The 18,395-nt window shown below is 45.2% G+C and overlaps 1 protein-coding gene across 1 annotated transcript; it reads right to left on the bottom strand.

Annotated features, from left to right (window-relative positions):
- Positions 1 to 10,692: 10,692 nt before the first annotated feature.
- LOC144820328 (large ribosomal subunit protein eL21) lies at positions 10,693 to 11,194 on the bottom strand. The gene has a single exon (XM_078677899.1). It carries the CDS (start codon positions 11,164 to 11,166, stop codon positions 10,693 to 10,695), a length of 474 nt encoding a protein of 157 aa, XP_078534025.1. The 5' UTR covers positions 11,167 to 11,194.
- Between the last annotated feature and the right edge of the window lie 7,201 nt (positions 11,195 to 18,395).

Below are 18,395 nucleotides of genomic sequence, written 5' to 3'. Positions count from 1 at the left end.
AGTGTTGGTGCCCAACTGCGCCCTGTCTGCTTGGAATGCCGGGTCGCTCTGGGCAGCATGCAGCCACTGATTTATGGGCTTCAACTGCGCTGCCCAGTAATACAGTTTCAAGTTAGGCAGTGCGATCTCCCCGTCATACCATCCCCTGTGCATTTTCACCTGTGCAATGCGCGACGGACGATTACTCCACAGAAGACCGGCCACCAAAGCTGATACTTTCCGGAAGTAGCCTGGTTCCACCGGGTACGTCGTATTTTCCAGAATGTATAAAAAACGGGGCAGTGACATCATCTTATAGAGTGCTGCCTTACCCAGCATTGTCAGCGGCAGCCCCGCCCAGTAAGCAACGTCCTGTTTAAGCCGCTCCAGGGGTGGCATCAAGTTCCTCCGGGCGAATTCTAACGGATCCATGGTAACATGGATTCCCAAATATTTAAAGGAGGAGCCGGCTATCTTCAAGGGGCAGCCTGCGTCCAACGATGGTACTGTTTTGATACTCATTTCCTATTCCTGCTTCCGCGATATGCTGAATTCTGAAGCATTTGTAATGTTGCTTTACACTGCGTGACAATGCGTGACAAAGTGAATGATGATAAAGCCCACTAAATGATGTTTGTGTTAGAATTTATGAGGGAATTCCTCCATTACATAAATTATTTACTGCGGGTGCAGGCAGATTCAGCTCAGCACTTGCACCATGCAATTGCCTAAAAACAACACAGCTGTCGCATGATAAATTTGACATACTGCTTGCGTCACCCTTGCAACACACTGAGTGACTCAAGGTCAATGCAGGCCCTTGATAAATATGGGTCTAGATTTTTTTCTCTTTGGACATTTTTTTAATCCTGAAAATGGGTTTGGCTGACATCACCGTAAAGGTATCTTGCGTCGTAGAGCCTAGACCAACCACAAATCCCATCCTTGCACTACTGATGGTTTTTGAGAATCAGCCAAGGAGTAAAGCCCTGTATCTACCGGGGCAAGATAGCAAACTTATCTGACCTGCCAAGCAACCTCAGCAGATCCACAATCCATCTTTTTCTCATGCAGTACTTTTGGCAGCCAAACCAACTGTTTTAACAGGAGCTTAATGACAACATATCCAACTACAAGGTACCCTAAATGGTTCCAGCATTTGAGAGTGTTCAGCTGAAAGATTCTGACTTCAATTTCAGAGACCAAGGTCTGATTTAGAATGTGATGGATGGTGCTTTCTCTATCAGGGTGGCAGAGGACTGTACCACTGCCATCCTAACTGTCTACCATCCATCAAATTTAGAGATGATCCCTGGTCCAGTGTTCATCTCTATACATTGAAAGGACCCGTTGGCACAGCAGTTCCCTATAATGTGCAAAACGTTTGGTAGACGGCTGCGGACAGTTTTTGACAGTCAATCACCAAACCTTTAAGCACCTTTTTGAATTTCAACAACAAGCTCCTAAAAGCTATAGTTTGTTTCAGAAAAACAAAAACTAATTACCTCCACACCCTGGGAGTTTCTGATAATTTTTTTCCAAAGTCCCTCACCAGCAACTTTATCCCTGCAGGGATGGACAGGAAAAAACAATATCACATCTTCCACCCTAAACAGGGTGAGCTGTGTAAGTTCCTTCCTCCAATGGCCCCTACTCCACTGACTAAGTCCCCTTTGGCTCTGCCGAAGGAAAACTTAAAATCTGCCCATCTCTAAATGAGGCAGTTCGACCTACGATTTGCAGACAGAATTTTGCGTTGTAGGTGCAATGGAATACCCTGTTCACCAAACACTAAATCAGGACCCGAGTCAGAAATAAAAATTTTGACCAGAATAAACTGCTTGATTATCTGCCTTTAGCATCATTGCAACTGGTCTGAAATAATGCTCAGGTCCTGGTCAACCACAAACTGTTGTTTTTAATGGTGTTTTAATGGTGTTTAATGTGTGCTAGACGATGTGTGCCTTAACACTTTAAAAACACTTTTTTTTTCATCCTCTGAAAGTTTTATGATCTTGATGTTATATTATTGGAACATGACTATGGCAAAAATTATTAGCAGGGCCTCCACTATATACCACTTACGGGTGGCACAATTTGCTGCTGTCTGTTTAATTCTTAGAATTGACAGGTGCAACTCCATTGCATCTTACTATCTTACTTAGAAGTCTTATATTGGCTTTCAGTGAAAAAACAAGTGACTTGCAAAGCACTGTGGGCTAGATGTACTAATGTTTTTTGCGGGCGTAAATGGGTTTTAGACCCATATACGACCGCATATACTAATCTGGCCCATGTACTAATCCTATTTTGCGAGTCGCAAATGAATTTGCGGCTCACAAAATAGTATTAGCGACTCTCTATTAGGAAGGGGCATTCCAAGTGCATCCCTTCCCAATAGTTAGTCCTGAAGCTATGTATTGCAGTTTACCACCCTTCACAGAAGGGTGTTAAATAATTCGCAAATGGGAAGTGGTCCCCAGAGGACCCCTTCTCCTTTGTGTCTCTCAAAATACTTTTTAAGGACAGGCAGTGGTCCCAGGCTGCATTTTTTTTTAAAACTGCTTTTTTTAAAAGCAGTCCCAGACATGGTGGTTTGCTGACCCCAGCAGGCCACCATCCCTGAGAGTGCCAGCTATTCCCAATGGGGTCGCAAATTGCGCCAGCCTCATTAGTATGCATGAGGCATGCAATTTGCAACCCCATTGGGAATCACAAACAGTGTATCATACACTGTTGTGCATCCCAATTTGTGAGTCGCAAATTGCGAGTTGCATATACGATGCAATTTGTGACTTGCAAATTGGTGGGTCGTGCATCTGGCCCGAAGTGTTTCTCACAAGTCAGTGCTTAAACTACAGCCACTACTAGAAAGAACCTTGTGAAATACTTTCCAGCTAGAGCACTGCACTATTGCTCGCATAAAGAATATGAGTCTGATCCTTCTCTTACCTGGTACCCAAACTCTGGAACTCTTTGCTGGAGAAACCAAGGAATACTTCCAACCACCACCTTTAGTAAACTACTCAAGACATGGCTTTTTAGGCAAAACACCTTTTTCTAAGCCATTACGCGCAGGGAAATTAGATTAGCACATGGATGCCTTGCTGTGTAGCAGCTACACGGTATAAGTAACTTTTACTATACTACTATATTGCTCATTATTTTTTTCTCTATTTTTCGAAATTGTTTTGAGAATGTCATTGTGTTGTGTTATTTTAAATTGTTGGTACTACTTGAAATAAACATACACATCTCTGGGGATTGTCGGCTGCCTGTGCCACATCTATCAGCTGTTGACCACAGATTTTGTAAGAGCTATATTTTAGCCTAGCCAGATGGTGTTTCTTAAGTTGGCAAGCATAACCTCCACTTAAATTAATACCCCAAATTCTGAAACCAGTAGCAGTAGAGAGATTCAACCCACTTCTCTGAAAGGTTGGAGGCTCTGAGTGGCACAAGCACAAGTACTGTCGATTTTTAGAATGCACATTGCTCCTACAAAACCCGAAAACCTATAGAAATGTTTGAGCCAGATCCGGGCCAATACTCATTGAAACTTACTATATCCCTAAACGCACTGTGTCCCAGTGCACTGTGAGAACACGTGACCCACGCTGTGTATCCTCTAGGGCATAAGAGTTAAATTTTTAATTTTCATTCTCACCTGATTATGCAACCCTTAAAGGGGAAACAGCAGCTTCCTTTGCCCAGAAATGCTTGGAGCACTTGTAATTCAAATGATCACAGGTGGAACATAACATCTTCGTGCGAAACTCCTACTGATTTATGTCAGAACCAGAGCAAACAGAACCATGCATCACATCACTTGAGAGGTTATAATCCCACAAAGTGAGATTTGGAAGCTTATTTTGTCACTCTTAAAGTCTATCTGAAAGAAATGCATGTCCTTGAATGCTGCGTAAAACTATAAAGTGGTTCTGTCTGTGTAAATATGCTAAATTACAATTTATTTAGCACATATTAATAAGAGTTTAAAACTACACAAATGATTTAATTTTTAAAGGTTTAAATAACAAATTGAGAATAAAACCTGTAAGGGTATAAACTTGTTGTCCCTTGTAGGTTACATGAATATCTTGGACACCTGTGCAAAAATGACTGAACTTTACTTCACAATATAAAGATAGCACAAGGAGCCATGCAACAAAAGTTTAGGTATTCTACAGAAAATAACAAATATGTGACCTGCGCATTATGCTTTGAAACAAGTACAGTAGCACGAGAATTCACACATATCTCTCTAGCAAGTGCAAAAACCACAAGAATGAAGTCACCACTGGTATACTGCTACTTGTTGGATAATCATAAACGGGGACAGAGAGCCTGTGCATGTTCCTCACTAGGCTGTGTAATGCATCCTGGTGGGGAAAATACAAAGTGCGCATGACTGTTTGGAAGGCCCAAGAGGGCCGGTCAAACAGTCCTAAGCACTTAGGGAGTGCAAACCACTCGTCCCCCTGCTCTGGCCATCACACCTACCACTGACTGCAATAGTAAACATAAAATGATAATATTGTTATATTATTATAATTTAGTTTTTCCTTTTAGGTAGTGGGACATCTCTCCTCTGCCTTAGCGGAGGAGCCGCCACTGATAAGGATAAAGAGGACAAGGAGAAGCAAATGGACTGAATCAGGAGGACATGGACCATGGGCCAAGTAGTGGGCAGGGCCTGTGAGGAGCTGCAATAGGACTTGGGCATCAGGAGAACTGAGGATAGCATGTGGGCATAGTGAACCATAACCAGGAAGATCAAAATCAGGAGGCTGAATGGATCCAGGAGAACTTGGAACAGGTGGAACAAGAGAACTACAACCGATGGGACAAGGAGAATTAGGGGTATATTTACTAAGACTCAGCACCATACTGAAAATCTTTTTTCCCTATTTATTTCCAGCACAAACCTTGTTTTGCTCTGGAAAATTACTTTAAAGTAACGCCAAGCAGCTCATAGCCTTGCTTTGCATTACTTACTGCCAAGGGGGCATTGCATTTGAGGTGCACGGGCTTTCCAATGCAATCACCCAAGGTTTTTGACTCAAAAACCTATTTAGTAAAAGAAACATTCAAGTTTTGGCATAAAAAATAGCACCCATTTCAAATATGTCCTATCACGGAGAAATGCATTTATTTCTCCTTTCTTTTCCAACCTTGCATGTGCAGTGGGGGCTCCTCCGCTAAGGCATAGGAGTGGTGCCCCACTGCTATTGCATCAGTGCAAAAAATAAAAATAAAATGATAATAACAGGATGTTATTATCATTTTATTATTCTATGCAGGAGACTGGGCGGGGCTGGGCTCTGTGATGCCAGAACAGGGAAAGAGTGGTTTGCACTTCTCTACGTGCACATTGCGGTTTGGCTAACCCTCTATGGCCAGCCAACCGTCATGCGTACTTAGCATGTACTCCATTGGGCTATGTTGCACAGTCCTGTGGAGAACATGTTCTAAAGATAGGAGGGATGACTAATCTCGGTGGTTATGGCGCTTAACAGTATATAGGCTGATTAAATCCCCTGCGTTGGTAATAATTTGTGTAGTTGGGTGCCTAGGTATGGGTTGTCATCATAGCCCACCAGTAATCAAAAGATTGATGTACATATGTTCAAAAACCTATCACACCAACATAAACTAATCAACATTAAAGTTTGATATGATATATCATTTCACAACAAAATAAACATAGAGGTCCGGTGGAAATTGTATTTCATTTAATCTTTAAGGCTTTCCCCAAGTCCAGCCAACACGTGTTTCGTCGATTGGGCAGGAACCCACGACTTCATCAGGGCTGGGAAAAGATACAATACAGAATATTGGAGTTGCATGATAACTAATCTCTTCTTTATCAAGCATACATCTAGTCCTAATATTTACATAACGGCAAGTGAGAGATAACATTTTACATGTGTATCCCTGAACATTAGATTTATACATTCAAAAACGAATAACCAAGGAGGCGGGAGATTAGTAGTATACTCCCATAGGAAAAAAGGGTGAAATCTCTCAGTTGAAGAGAAGATAGAATGCCCCACAGTTCGTGATGTAGGTCAATTTATGGTAGCTTAACGCAAAATTATGGTGATCTTGTGCTCACCCCATAGACATTATCCCGTAATGTGCATCATTCAGTGATTATCCGTGCCGAGTATATAAAAAAATATATATATAAAAAAATAAAATAAAAAAATCGAGATTGGTGTTTGTGAAAAAGTGATAGACCATTAATTATTATAGTGCTGAGTACGTATACTCAGGCTTACCTGATATTCAATGCTTATTAACTTTTGTGCCTGGAATGACCAAGTTATGATATGTATTATATTTTCGAAAGGACTGATCAGTTAGCATATCAATTATTGAAGAACACACTAACATTATTGGATGCCATGTACCATATAGCCACGTACCTTCTGGCTGGTTGTAATTCCGACCCAGCCTATTATGGCATGGGTGAAGAAATCATTATCTGGTCTCGGTCTCAATGTCTCTGGCGTTTCTAGAAATTTACATAGGAGGATATATTTTGTAATAAACTATCATTATGGTGAGCACGTCTTAAATTCCAGTATTTTCAACTATTGTGGTAACGAGCTTACCTACAATTGGGTAAATATTTGGGTCCCCGTAGCGATATGACGTAATTATCCCAATCCAGCAATCCGGAATGTAATGGGATCGTTCCTCCAGTGATATTATTGAAGGAAAATTTCCCCGCCACTGAGTATAACAAAAAAGAACTATATTAGTTCAGTGGATAATAACATCTCAACCTGTTTGAAAATTATCTAAAGTGCCAGGGGACTTAATGTCTAGGCATCTTACCTCCTTTATTTTCGGAGTTCCACGGCAGCGTATTTTGCGCCAAATAAGGCGCGTACTTCCGTATTTTGAAAGTCAGCGTCCATTGAACCGGAAGTAATACTTATACTTCCGGCTCCTCACCCATATTCGTTGGCCACTATGTAAAACGTTCAGCGATATGTCAGCCATGTCATACAGGTGTCCCTCGTATGAGCAAATCATTGTGTTCTTAGATAATATGTGCTCTAGTTGTAAATTCAAACCGAGTGCAAACCAAAGCGGATACGTGCCGATCCTGAAAATAACCGGATTAAATATAGTGCGTGTGAGAAGAATAATCAGGTGCTCGTCACCATGTGATATAAAAATTAAAACTGTGAGGCCAAGGACATGTAGACAATATCAAAACTGTACATTGTTGATCTAATTCGAAAACAATTCTTAAATTTACAAGATTGTCTACATATCCAATAGAGAAGTTATGTATTTTGAGCACTCCTAGTACATATTGGAATAGTACCTAAGAGTACATTACATAGTAATTGAGGGTACAAACATGTATAGCAGTTGTTTAGAAATATATGGTACAGTTACATAAGTACATTACTGATGCCGCTGTTACCCGACCGAACGCCGGGGTGGCCTTGGCAGCGTTCCCTCCTCTCTCGCTGTCAGCTTCTTTTGACCTGATGGCGGGACTAAAGTCAGGTTCCCCTCGGGATGCTTGCCCCGCAAAATTTCTGGCTAAAATGGCAGCGGTCATTAATCCACTCGTGAACCCCCTGTTGAACTGCTCTCTTGCACAGGGTGTGGTTCCCCAGTCCTGGAAGCAGGCAATGATTATTCCCCTGCTAAAAAAGCCTGGTCTGGATGTGGAGGTGTTAGCGAATTATAGACCTATCTCGCTCCTGCCGGCTTTTGCAAAGGTCATTGAAAAGCACGTGCATAAGGTGCTTGCCGATTACCTGGAGTCCCACGACCTACTGCACCCTACCCAGTCGGGTTTCCGCGCCAATCTTAGCACCGAAACAGCCCTCCTGGAAGTCTCGGAGGCGATAAAGGAGGTGCTGGATTCGGGTGGGAGAGTGATGCTGGTGATGCTTGACCTGTCGGCGGCCTTTGACACCGTCCCTCATGAGGATCTGCTGGCTAGACTCTCAGAGATCGGTCTTCGAGGGACGGTGCTCCAGTGGTTTCGATCTTTCCTGGCAGGCCGGCGACAAACGGTCTGGGCTTCTGCTTGCTCCGCCGAGATGTCGCCATTGGGTGTCGGAGTTCCTCAGGGCTCCGTCCTGAGCCCAACTCTATTCAATATCTTCATGACCCCTCTGGCGGCTCTGGCGGAGTCCTTCGGGGCCCAGATCGTTTCTTACGCCGATGACACCCAGCTCCTCTTCACCTGTGAGAGGGGTGCGGACTTCGATGGAGGTAGGATCCAGGGTTGCCTTGAGGCTGTGTTTCAGTGGTTCCATCATAACAGCCTCAAGTGCAACTCGGATAAATCCGAGGTCCTCTTTTTTGGGTGCAGTTCGGACCCGGATTGGCAAGAGTGGTGGCCTGAGAACATGTTTCCACCAGCAAGTTCGTCCCAGGTAGCTAAAAACCTTGGGATTAAGATCGACAATGGCCTCACACTTCGCTCGCAGATAATCGGTCTCACTGGCACCTGCTTTGGCTTACTCCGGATGCTTCGCAAGTTCCTTCCCTTGTTATCGGAGGAACACAGGAAGATCACGGTGCAGGCGATTATAGGCTCGAGAATAGACTATTCCAACGTCCTCTATCTCGGCCTGCCAGAATACCTGCTTCAACGATTACAGGTTGTTCAGAATTCGGCAGCACGTGCTATCTTTGGACTATCCCGCCGTGCCAGAGCCTCGGGCCTCTTGGAGGCTCTGCACTGGCTTCCTGTCCGGAAGCGGATAGTTTTTAAAACTCTCACCCTGGCACACAAAGCCTTGCACACCTCCGGAGCAAAATATCTTCAGAAAAGGCTGTCCTTTTACCTTCCTGCCAGGTCGCTTAGGTCTGAAGCCTTTTTTCTTGCTGTAGTGCCCCGCGTGAAGAGAGCTCGCATCGGTGGTCGCTCCTTTAAATTATTAGCGCCTCAGCTGTGGAACAAACTGCCTGTGTCCCTGCGCAGCACTCCCAACTTGTTGGCCTTTAGGAAGGGGCTTAAAACTTGGCTTTTCACTTCTTAGTTTCAGGTCCTATTAGTTTTCCTCTTTTTTCTGTTTCTGTTCATTTTCCCTGTTGTGTTATGAGATTAGTGTGCAATTCAAAGCGTCGGGACACTCTTTCGAGTAGCCGCACGCTATACAAAAAACCTGTATAACATAACATAACATGACATAACATACTATCGCGATTCACTGAATTATGTATTCCGATTATATGTATCAGTTACCCAAATAATAGTGCAGTTCCTGGTCTGAGTTCATCCCGTGCTCTACTGCACGCATAATGAGTATCCATGATGCCTCCCTACGTCTTAAGGCCAATTCTCTATTCCCCCCTCTTGGATCATTTTTTACCTGGTCTATAGCGCAGAAGCTGATAGTTTTATTCTTGCCTTGAGAGGGACATTGATTGATGTGTGTGGCAGTATTATATCTCATATCATGATGTTTAATGGCTCTTACATGTTCAAAGATTCTATCCTTGAGAGCCCTTTTTGTGCTGCCTATATAGAAGCTGCCACATTTGCAATTGATCATGTAAATTACAAAGCAACTATTGCAGTTGAGTAGTTGTTTGATCGTGAATTCTCTTCCCATATAATTATGGAATGTTTTGGTTTTGTTCAGGGCCATGGGACAAAGTTTACAGGTTCCGCATTTGTGGAAACCAATACTTTTTTGTGTTAGCCAGTCTGGAGCTGTTTTAGTTTTTGTAGGGTAGGTTGGACTTATCCAGGATTTTATAGTCCTCCCCTTTCTATATGTGATTAGGGGATTTGTTGTGATATATTGGTTTAAGGATTTATCATTCTTTAGAATCCACCAATGTTTTCTCATACTGTTCCTCAATATGATTGCTGCATCATCATAGTTGGTAATGAGTCTGATTTTAGTTGTTGAGTTAACCTCTCTCTGCTTATCGCGTAGCGTTGACTCTCTAGAGGTTTTATCAATCCTTTGTTTCGCCTTTGTGATCATGTCCATGTTGTACCCTCTCGCTCTAAATCTATTTTTCATGTTGTTCTTACATCTAGAAAAGTCATCATCTTTACTGCAATTTCTCCTTGCTCGAGTAAATTCTCCAAAGGGGATGGATTGGATCTGGTGCCTGGGATGTGAGCTCCCGGCATGTAGAAGGGCATTACATGATGTTGGTTTTCTGTAAAGTCTACTTTGTATTTTGTTATCTTCAATGAATAGAGATAAATCTAAGAATTCTAGTTGGGTAGTGCTTATGGAGTGAGTTAAGTGTATACCCATCAAATTTGAATTTAAGAATTCACAGAAATGTAAAAGGCTATCCATATCTCCAGACCAGATTAAAAGACAGTCGTCTATATAGCGACCCCAGTAAATGATGTGTTCATTCCACTTCGCGCCATGCGGCCCCCAGATCCACTCCTCCTCAAACCTGCCCATAAACAGGTTCGCATAGGAAGGAGAGAATCTGGAGCCCATGGCTACTCCCTGTTTTTGACGATACCATGTAGTTTCAAAAAGAAAAACATTGTTTAGTAGTATTAGGTTCATCATGTCCATAAGCATCTCAGTGTGTGCCCACTGAGACGCTGGCCTTTTTTCAAGAAATTTCCTGGCTGCCAGGAGACCCAGGTCTGTTCTGATGTTAGTGTATAGTGAAGTAACATCTAAGCTTGCCATGATCATGCCATCTTCCCAAGTTACATCCGACAGAATACTTAGTATGTGCTTACTCGTAGGGAATTGGCTCCAACAGTTCGGGTTCCTTGCCCAGTGTACTAACGAAGTGCGCTGCTCTTGGTGCTTCAGGCTGGCGTTTCATTTCAACCCACAAGCCCTTCGCCTTGGCCTCTGTCTTCCTCCTTTCATTCTCTTTGACACGCTTAAGAAAGCTGTCTCTGCTTTTTGAATGCTTAATATGTTCAATGCGCACGTTAATTCTCTTGGCAAGAATTTTGCCCTTGACTTGTTTGTTTACAATAATGCCCACTGCATGTTGGGTGACGTTGAATATCCTTCCAGTCTTGCCATGGTAACACTTGTGCGGCATACCCTTTTGAATTGTTCCCATACCCTTGATGTCCACTATGTCCCCCTTCTTGTAGATGCGCATGTAGGTCGCCAGAGGTACAACTCCATGTTTGCGAAATGGTCTAGAGAACATGTAACGCGTACCTCGCCTTTTTCCTCTTGTGTTCGTCATTTTGGCGGTTTACTGGAAGATGGCGAATCCGGCGACCTACATGCGCATCTACAAGAAGGGGGATTAGTTATCATGCAACTCCAATATTCTGTATTGTATCTTTTCCCAGCCCTGATGAAGTCGTGGGTTCCTGCCCAATCGACGAAACACGTGTTGGCTGGACTTGGGGAAAGCCTTAAAGATTAAATGAAATACAATTTCCACCGGACCTCTATGTTTATTTTGTTGTGAAATGATATATCATATCAAACTTTAATGTTGATTAGTTTATGTTGGTGTGATAGGTTTTTTAACATATGTACTGTGGAGAACATGCCCAGGCTCCCGGGCACTTCCTGAGCATCCAACCAGGAGGCTCAGACCAATCACAATGCTGCTCCTGCAGCTTTGTGATTGGCTCCGAGAGTCGGAAGCCTGGGTGCTTCTGTGATTCCAACAGACCGAGGACGGAGGAGTGACATGCAGCGGCGGGAGAGGCATGCAGCACGCAGCAGAGAAGGTCATTTTATTTTTGGTTTTTTAATCCATCCCCGCCGCCCCAACCACCCCCGTTCCGAGGCAGCCACCACTGTGCAAGTGTGCTTCACTGTACAGCACTCATACAAAGTGGGAAATGTTTTAAAGTTAGTCTAAGCATGGTATTAGTACTCGAAGGGTATCCTTCAAGTACAAACATATGATAGACTCAAGCATACACTCTTGCACTATGGTGTAAAGGTGTGTCAGTGGCATCCGGCTGCTTGATTGAGCGCTGATGTTAGGGAGAGGGGAGGAGAGTGCCATATTTCTGTGAATATGGCGCTCTCCTGCTCTCTCCTTCTCAGGCAGAGCAGTTCAGTAATATTGGCTGCTGTACTGTGTTGCGTGAGAATTTACCAAATCTGAGCCTTAGAGGCTAATCTTATAGGTCTGCATGGAGGCAGTGCAGCAAACTGATATGTGAATGTGGTATGATTGTTAAAGGTAATTAAGCTGATTTTAGATACAAAAGTGTTTGCTTTAATCTAAGGTTTCCGGTAAGATCTTCGCACTTTCCCATTCACAATTGTTTGATATAATCTATACAATAATTATTAATGTGCCATCTCCATATAGATTTGGAATGCGTTTTCTTACTAGCCTTTCATGATAGCTTAAATAAGCTCTACTATTGCAAATACTCTGCATTGCAGGTTCACAAAAAATAAAACATGAATGCAGAAGTGTTGTTGAAAACCCACAGTGCACCATCCACGTACTGGGGTCAGAGGTGCTTGCCTCGTCTTTTCATTTTTTTCACTCATCCCATTACATTACCTTCAAAGACAGAACATGGTTAGCAGCAGGAGAGAGACATTGCTTCACATGGCTTAAACATCAGCTGGACAGAAGTACTTAAATAAGAATGCAGTTTTTCTCTGCTTCAGAGCAAAACAGAGTTCCATTCCAAATTTAGTAGTTATTTTACATTATCAGGTTATCTTAATGGATCACACCTGTGCAGCGATCGATTGCTTCATACAAACTTCGGTCGGAGTCCATACATCTCAAGCCATACAGATTGAAAGTTGGCAGCCATTTTGTGAAATGCTTGTGTCATAAAGATGTATTGGGCAAATCATTTTGACAGTCATCTACAAGCACCTACAAAAGAGAGAGGTACGTTTCCTACCAGAAACAATGAGTATTTGGCTGTACTCATTAACTCAACGAATCGATCCAGTTTCTAAGATCAGTATGTTCTGTAGGCGCTAACCAGCGTTTGCATTGACAGTATAGCCCATGCGCCTCCCATCCTTGCGATAATGTGTTTGTTACATTCTCATTACAGAGGTGCTTGTTTTATTGTTCAGAATGTGAACTGGAGGACTGAGTCACTGTTGTTGACATCAATGAGCTCATCATTAATGTTTAGCACAAACCCTGGTGTTGGCTTTCAGCTTCTTAAATAGCTCGAACAGGGCCCATTGTTTGCGGGCCCCTTGTGACTCACGGTTTCTGGTGGTTTCATCTGGAAAGCAGTTAAAGCAAAAGCATTAATTATACATTTCCATTATGACAGCGCCAACATCAGCAGCAGCTAAAACATAATTTGTTTAGGTGGCAGGGCAGGCTGTTCTCTGATCAAGTTTTACTTCCCACAGGGAAGCATCGGTCTTAAATTACACAGCAAGCAGGCAGCCATTGGAACCAAACAATAAAACACATCCTGGGGGAGAGAAAGAGGCTTGGCTTCGAAGCTGCCTCGCGGAGAGCGCGAGTAAATAAATATAAAAACCTACTGCATTTTTTTTTTCAAAATTACAATCTAAAACAAGGAGACAACAAGCGCTCGTTTATTTCTTGTCTGGCAGTTTCCCTGTGACTGGAAAATATGTATTTCAACTGCACAGAGATCAGTTTCTGATGAAAGTCTGGAGTCCTCCTGAACTTCATATATTACAAATGTTTTTTAAGCACTCCTTCATAACAGCTTTAGCATCTCTCTCTCTGGGTCTAGCCACTATAGCGCTTTGAAGCCTTTTTGCCCTCAATGGATGTTGCAAAGTTGAAGTAAATAGCCTAACACAAGTGCTACATGGGGCTGCGCATTACTCCCGTAATTCCAGGTAGTGTGATTACACGAAATTACAAAAACCATATGTGAATTTACCCATACTTATGCAAAACATATATCTCGCACAGTAAAAATAACTAAACAAACGGTTTCAGCTCAAAAATGTAATTTTAAGTTCATTTCCGGTTGGTCATGCACTTGCATTTTGATTTTCAGTTTCGTGAATTAAAAATTGGTTGATCACCCATGTTAAAGGAGCTGCCCCTCGCATTTGCGGCGTGCTAGTGCAGGTGCGCAGTACGGCATATCCAGCGTGCACAGCATACACACATTCACCCACAGTTATGTCTCGGCCGAAGGTCACATGAGCCCGAGCGGCGGTGCACTGCAACACTGTAGTGTATCGACAGGGTGGCTCTCTACATCCCTCACTTCTTTTAGATGAGACATTAACGAGAAGAGGGTGAAAGGAATGAGAATAAAGTAAAACAAGAACAAAAGTAAATCACACATTTGAATATCATAGTGGTGCAGTCTTTGTCAGAAAACCAGCGAGTGCACAGCTCATTAGCTCGCAATGTCTCTCAGCTTTTGTCTGGGCGCTGATTTGGGTCGGAGTGGGTCCCGTTGGCTTCGGGAGGGCACTCTCCTTGTGCCACTTGTGGTATTTTCCGGAGACCTCTCAGATGCCATGGGCTTTGACTGATCTTCGGGGCTTCCCCTTTGGACTTCCTGTGCAGAGGCGGGGGCATGACTCAAGTTGGTGCCTGCGGCAGTTTCCAGTGGCATGATAACCGGCTTGGCGCTTTCGTCATGGGACCAGTGGCCAGCAGTCGGCGCACCTAGGTCTTCTTTGAACCAGAGCACGTCTCTCACCCCTGTGTGACAGCCATGCTGCGCCGTGACCATTGTGACATTCATTTGGGTAAGCGTCCACACCTCCGGTTCAAAGGGTGTGTAAAACTTCCATCCCGGGTAGCGAACTTTGAGGAGCAACTTGGATCCTACTCACAAGGCCGGAGTTTTGGCTCCTCTGCTTGCGGTCGCCTTCTCATTGGTTGTCTTCCGCTTCTGCTGTGCTCTTTCAATATCCAGGCATGGCGGCACCCACTCAGGGTCCTCGGGGATAAGGACCCACGGCAAGCGCTTTAGTAGGTGCGTTGCTGGGGTGAATGTGGTTGTCGATTGGGGCGACTGCCGATATGCCAGCAGGAATTGATGCAAATATGCCTCGGGATCTTGGTGTTGGTCCACGCCGATTCTGAGGGCTCTATTGAGGGTCCATATGAACCGCTTGACTGCGCCGCTGGCTTGAGGCCACTGTGGAGTGATACAGCGGTGTTAAATGGCTCGGTTCTCCAGGAAGTCGTGGAAGTCCTGGCCTTGGAACGGGGGTTCCTTGTTTGACTTTACTTCTTCAGGCAACCCGAACATAGCAAAGATATTTTCCAAGGCCGGTTGAACATGTGTGAATGACGTCGATGGTACCAGCTCTACCACCAGGAATTTTGAGAAGGAGTCCATGATGACCATGGTGTGCCGCCCCTCCAGGAAGCTCCCAAAGTCGACACTGATTTTCGTCCAGAGTGTGCAGCATGGCTCTTCAGTGATTATGTGCACTGGAGCGGGCTCACCAAGTGTGATGGTGCATGGGTGGAAGCTCCGGACTTCTTCATCCCCATATCGCCTATGCTGGGGAACCACACCGTCACCCTTAGTCTGGCTTTGGTCTTGGTGGTTCCCTGATGGCCTTAATGGGCGAGCATGACCATTCGCTGGCATAGGTTCTTCAGCACAAAAAATCGCTGTCCCCTCAGGATTAGTCCGGACCCACTGATGCTGAGTTTGTGCTGCACTCTCCAGATTTGGTGTCAGGAGTTTTGTTTCTCTGTGGTTAGCAGAGAGACCCCGTCCAGGAAGCAATGCCATTGCCCCTTTTCCAGGGCCTCCTTCACCCTTTTCATGGTGTTATCCTCATCCATGGCATTGCGAAAGTCTTCTTTGGTCACGGCCACGAGCAGGGACTGTCTTCCACCATGTTTACGAAAGCCTCTGTACTGGCGGTATCATCCGGTGTGCTTGCCCTCCCATCGCTGTGGGGTGAAGGGACAGGAAGTCAGCAGGGTTGTCTGCCCCTGGTCTGTACAACAGTTGAAAAGAGTATGCTTGCAGCTGGACTGCCCATCTCTCGATCCTTGGGGGTGCCAGGCGTGTAGATTCACTGAACAGCGGCAAAACTGGTTTGTGGTCAGTTATCACGTGAAAGGGATGACGGCACAGGTACAGATGGAAATGTGAGCACGCCCACCTTATGGCCAAGGCCTCCTGCTCTATTTGAGCGTATCTGTTTTTTGTTGGTGAAAGTGCTTGGCTGGCATATGCCTAGGGGACACAGATTCCTTTGTTGTCTTCTTGCAGGCGGACCGCCCCAAGCCCGACCAGGCTGGTGTGGACCACAAGCTCTTTCTTCCTTTTGGGGTGAAAATACGCCATGGTTGTTTGGTCTAGGAGGGCTTTATTGATGCCTTGAAATGCCGCTTCCTCTCTGGGCATCCACTCCCAGGGCTTTCCAGTCTTTGTCAGCTGCCAGAGTGGCTCCGATATGGTGGCGAGATTCGGGCGGAACCTTCCACAGTAGGTCGCCATCCCGAGTAAAATCCTTATTTCCATGGGATTTTGCTAGACTGGGGCACTTTTGATGGCTTCGGATTTCCGTGAGTCAATGCGAAGTCCATCTTGCGAAAAGATGTATCAAAGAAGTCTATTGACCCTTGGTAGAAAGAGCACCTCTTCTTATGGAGCATGAGCCCACAGTCTGCCAGCCTCTGTAATGTGGCCGCAGCCTGGCATGGGGTTCCTCTAGACTGCAAGTATATCAGGATGTCCTCACTTAAGTTGATCACTCCTACCAGGCCTGAGAGGTCTTCCCCGATGGCATTCTGAAACATCTCTGCCACAGAGGATACACCAAAGCTGAGTCGGGTATACCTTCGGAGACCCACATGCGTGGAGAAGGTGGTGATGAAGTGACTTTCTGGTGCCAACTCCAACTGGTGACATCCGTGTTCAGGTCAATTTTAGAGAACCACTGGGCCCTGTTCATATCTGCCACTATATCATCCATCGTCAGGGTCACGTGTCTTCCTTTCCGGATGGCCTTATTGGCAAGCCTCATGTCGACACACAGCCGAATGGCAACAGGTTGCTTTGGCTTCGGGGCCACCACCAGCGGGGACACCAACGGAGTGGGCCCAGACACCTTCTCTATGACTACAAAGTCCTCGAGGTTTTAAAGCTCCTTTCCCACCAGGGGGCGAAGGTGGGAGGGTATGCGCCAGTGCCGGAGTGCTTTCGGTTGAATTGCATTGTCGATGTGTAATTTCACTTGGCGATTTCGGAGATTGCCTAACTCTTGGAAAAGCTAGGGAAATTCACTCAGCATATCTTCGTCTTGGGTTTTGTGGACCTGCTTGGCATAAAAGACCAGCCCCAGATCTTCTGTGGTATGGCACCCTAGCAGCGTTCCTTTATTTCCTTTGGTCACGTGGAAACTAGTCATCACTGATTACTTGGAACTCAAGACTTCAACCGCCATCATCCCTTGGAGAGGTATCGGTTTGGTGCCTCAGTATGTGTACATTTTGGCCGCACTGGGTGTTAGACGGGGTTTGTGTGACAGCCGTTCATACTGATCGGAGTCTATCACATTGACTGATGCTCCTGTGTCTTTTAGGGCTTGTACTGAGGTTCTGTTGACCTTGATGTTCCACATCTGGGGTGGACGCCCCTTTCGTCCTGACCTCCCTGCGAATGAGATGACAAACATTTCATTGTTATCTTAGTAGGCAGCGGCGCCTTGCTCTTGTGGAGCTCCAGGGATGTCATGTTCCTTGAGTGTTAGGTGTCGAAGGGTCATCGGACGCATTCTGGGTGCGCCACAGGAGCGCCCTTCTCCACTGCGGCAGACACTGGCGTAATGATTGGCCTTGCTGCATTTTGAGAAAGTTTGTCCTCTCGCTGGGCACCTGTCCTGCTCTTTGTGGTCAAATCCACAGTGCTCACACTTGCCATCTGGCCAGTTTCTGACACTTTGCCTCTGGCTCGGCGTCACCTTGGTACGACCTCGACCATCTTTTTTTTAACTTGTACTACCTCCTGTGTCGATGCGGCTGGAGTGTTTCGAACTCGTACGGCCTCCATTTCTTCGGCCAGCTTGTCTGATAGTTGGTGGGAGAGAGCTAGGACCAGGATTTCATCCAGGGATATCCCGGGTTGTTGGTGCATCTGGTGCTGCAGCTCGACGGACTTGCATCCCTGAATAACTTGTGCCCTGATCGCTTTGTTTTAGTCAACATCTGTGCATGTGCATGCCAGCTTCCGGAGTTGGTCGTAGAACATGTCTACTGTTTCTGCCTCTGTTTGCCGGGCCTGGCGCAGCTTGAACCACTCGTAGTCAGGGTACATCTGTGGGTCAAAGTACCTGTTGAGGGCTTTGAGAGCCGCATCATACTCGTGAGCCGCTCCTGTGTCAGGCAGTGTCTCGAACAGAATATAGAGCTCATCTCCCCCAAAGTGCATCAGTAGGCAGCGTTTCACCATCCCATCAGTCTCTCGGGTCTCAGTGAAATAGTGATGGAGGCGACCTGCCCAGAGCTTCCATCTGGGCGAGGAGGAGGCTGGGTCAGCGAGCTGG

This window comes from Lissotriton helveticus, chromosome 2_1 (genome assembly GCF_964261635.1).
Source record: "Lissotriton helveticus chromosome 2_1, aLisHel1.1, whole genome shotgun sequence".
Taxonomy (NCBI): domain Eukaryota; kingdom Metazoa; phylum Chordata; class Amphibia; order Caudata; family Salamandridae; genus Lissotriton; species Lissotriton helveticus.
This window is presented reverse-complemented; position numbering and strand designations above follow the sequence as displayed.

Bases quoted from the DNA above. Each gene is read 5' to 3' on its own strand.
- LOC144820328 (XM_078677899.1), bottom strand. From the start codon at position 11,166: ATGACGAACACAAGAGGAAAAAGGCGAGGTACGCGTTACATGTTCTCT.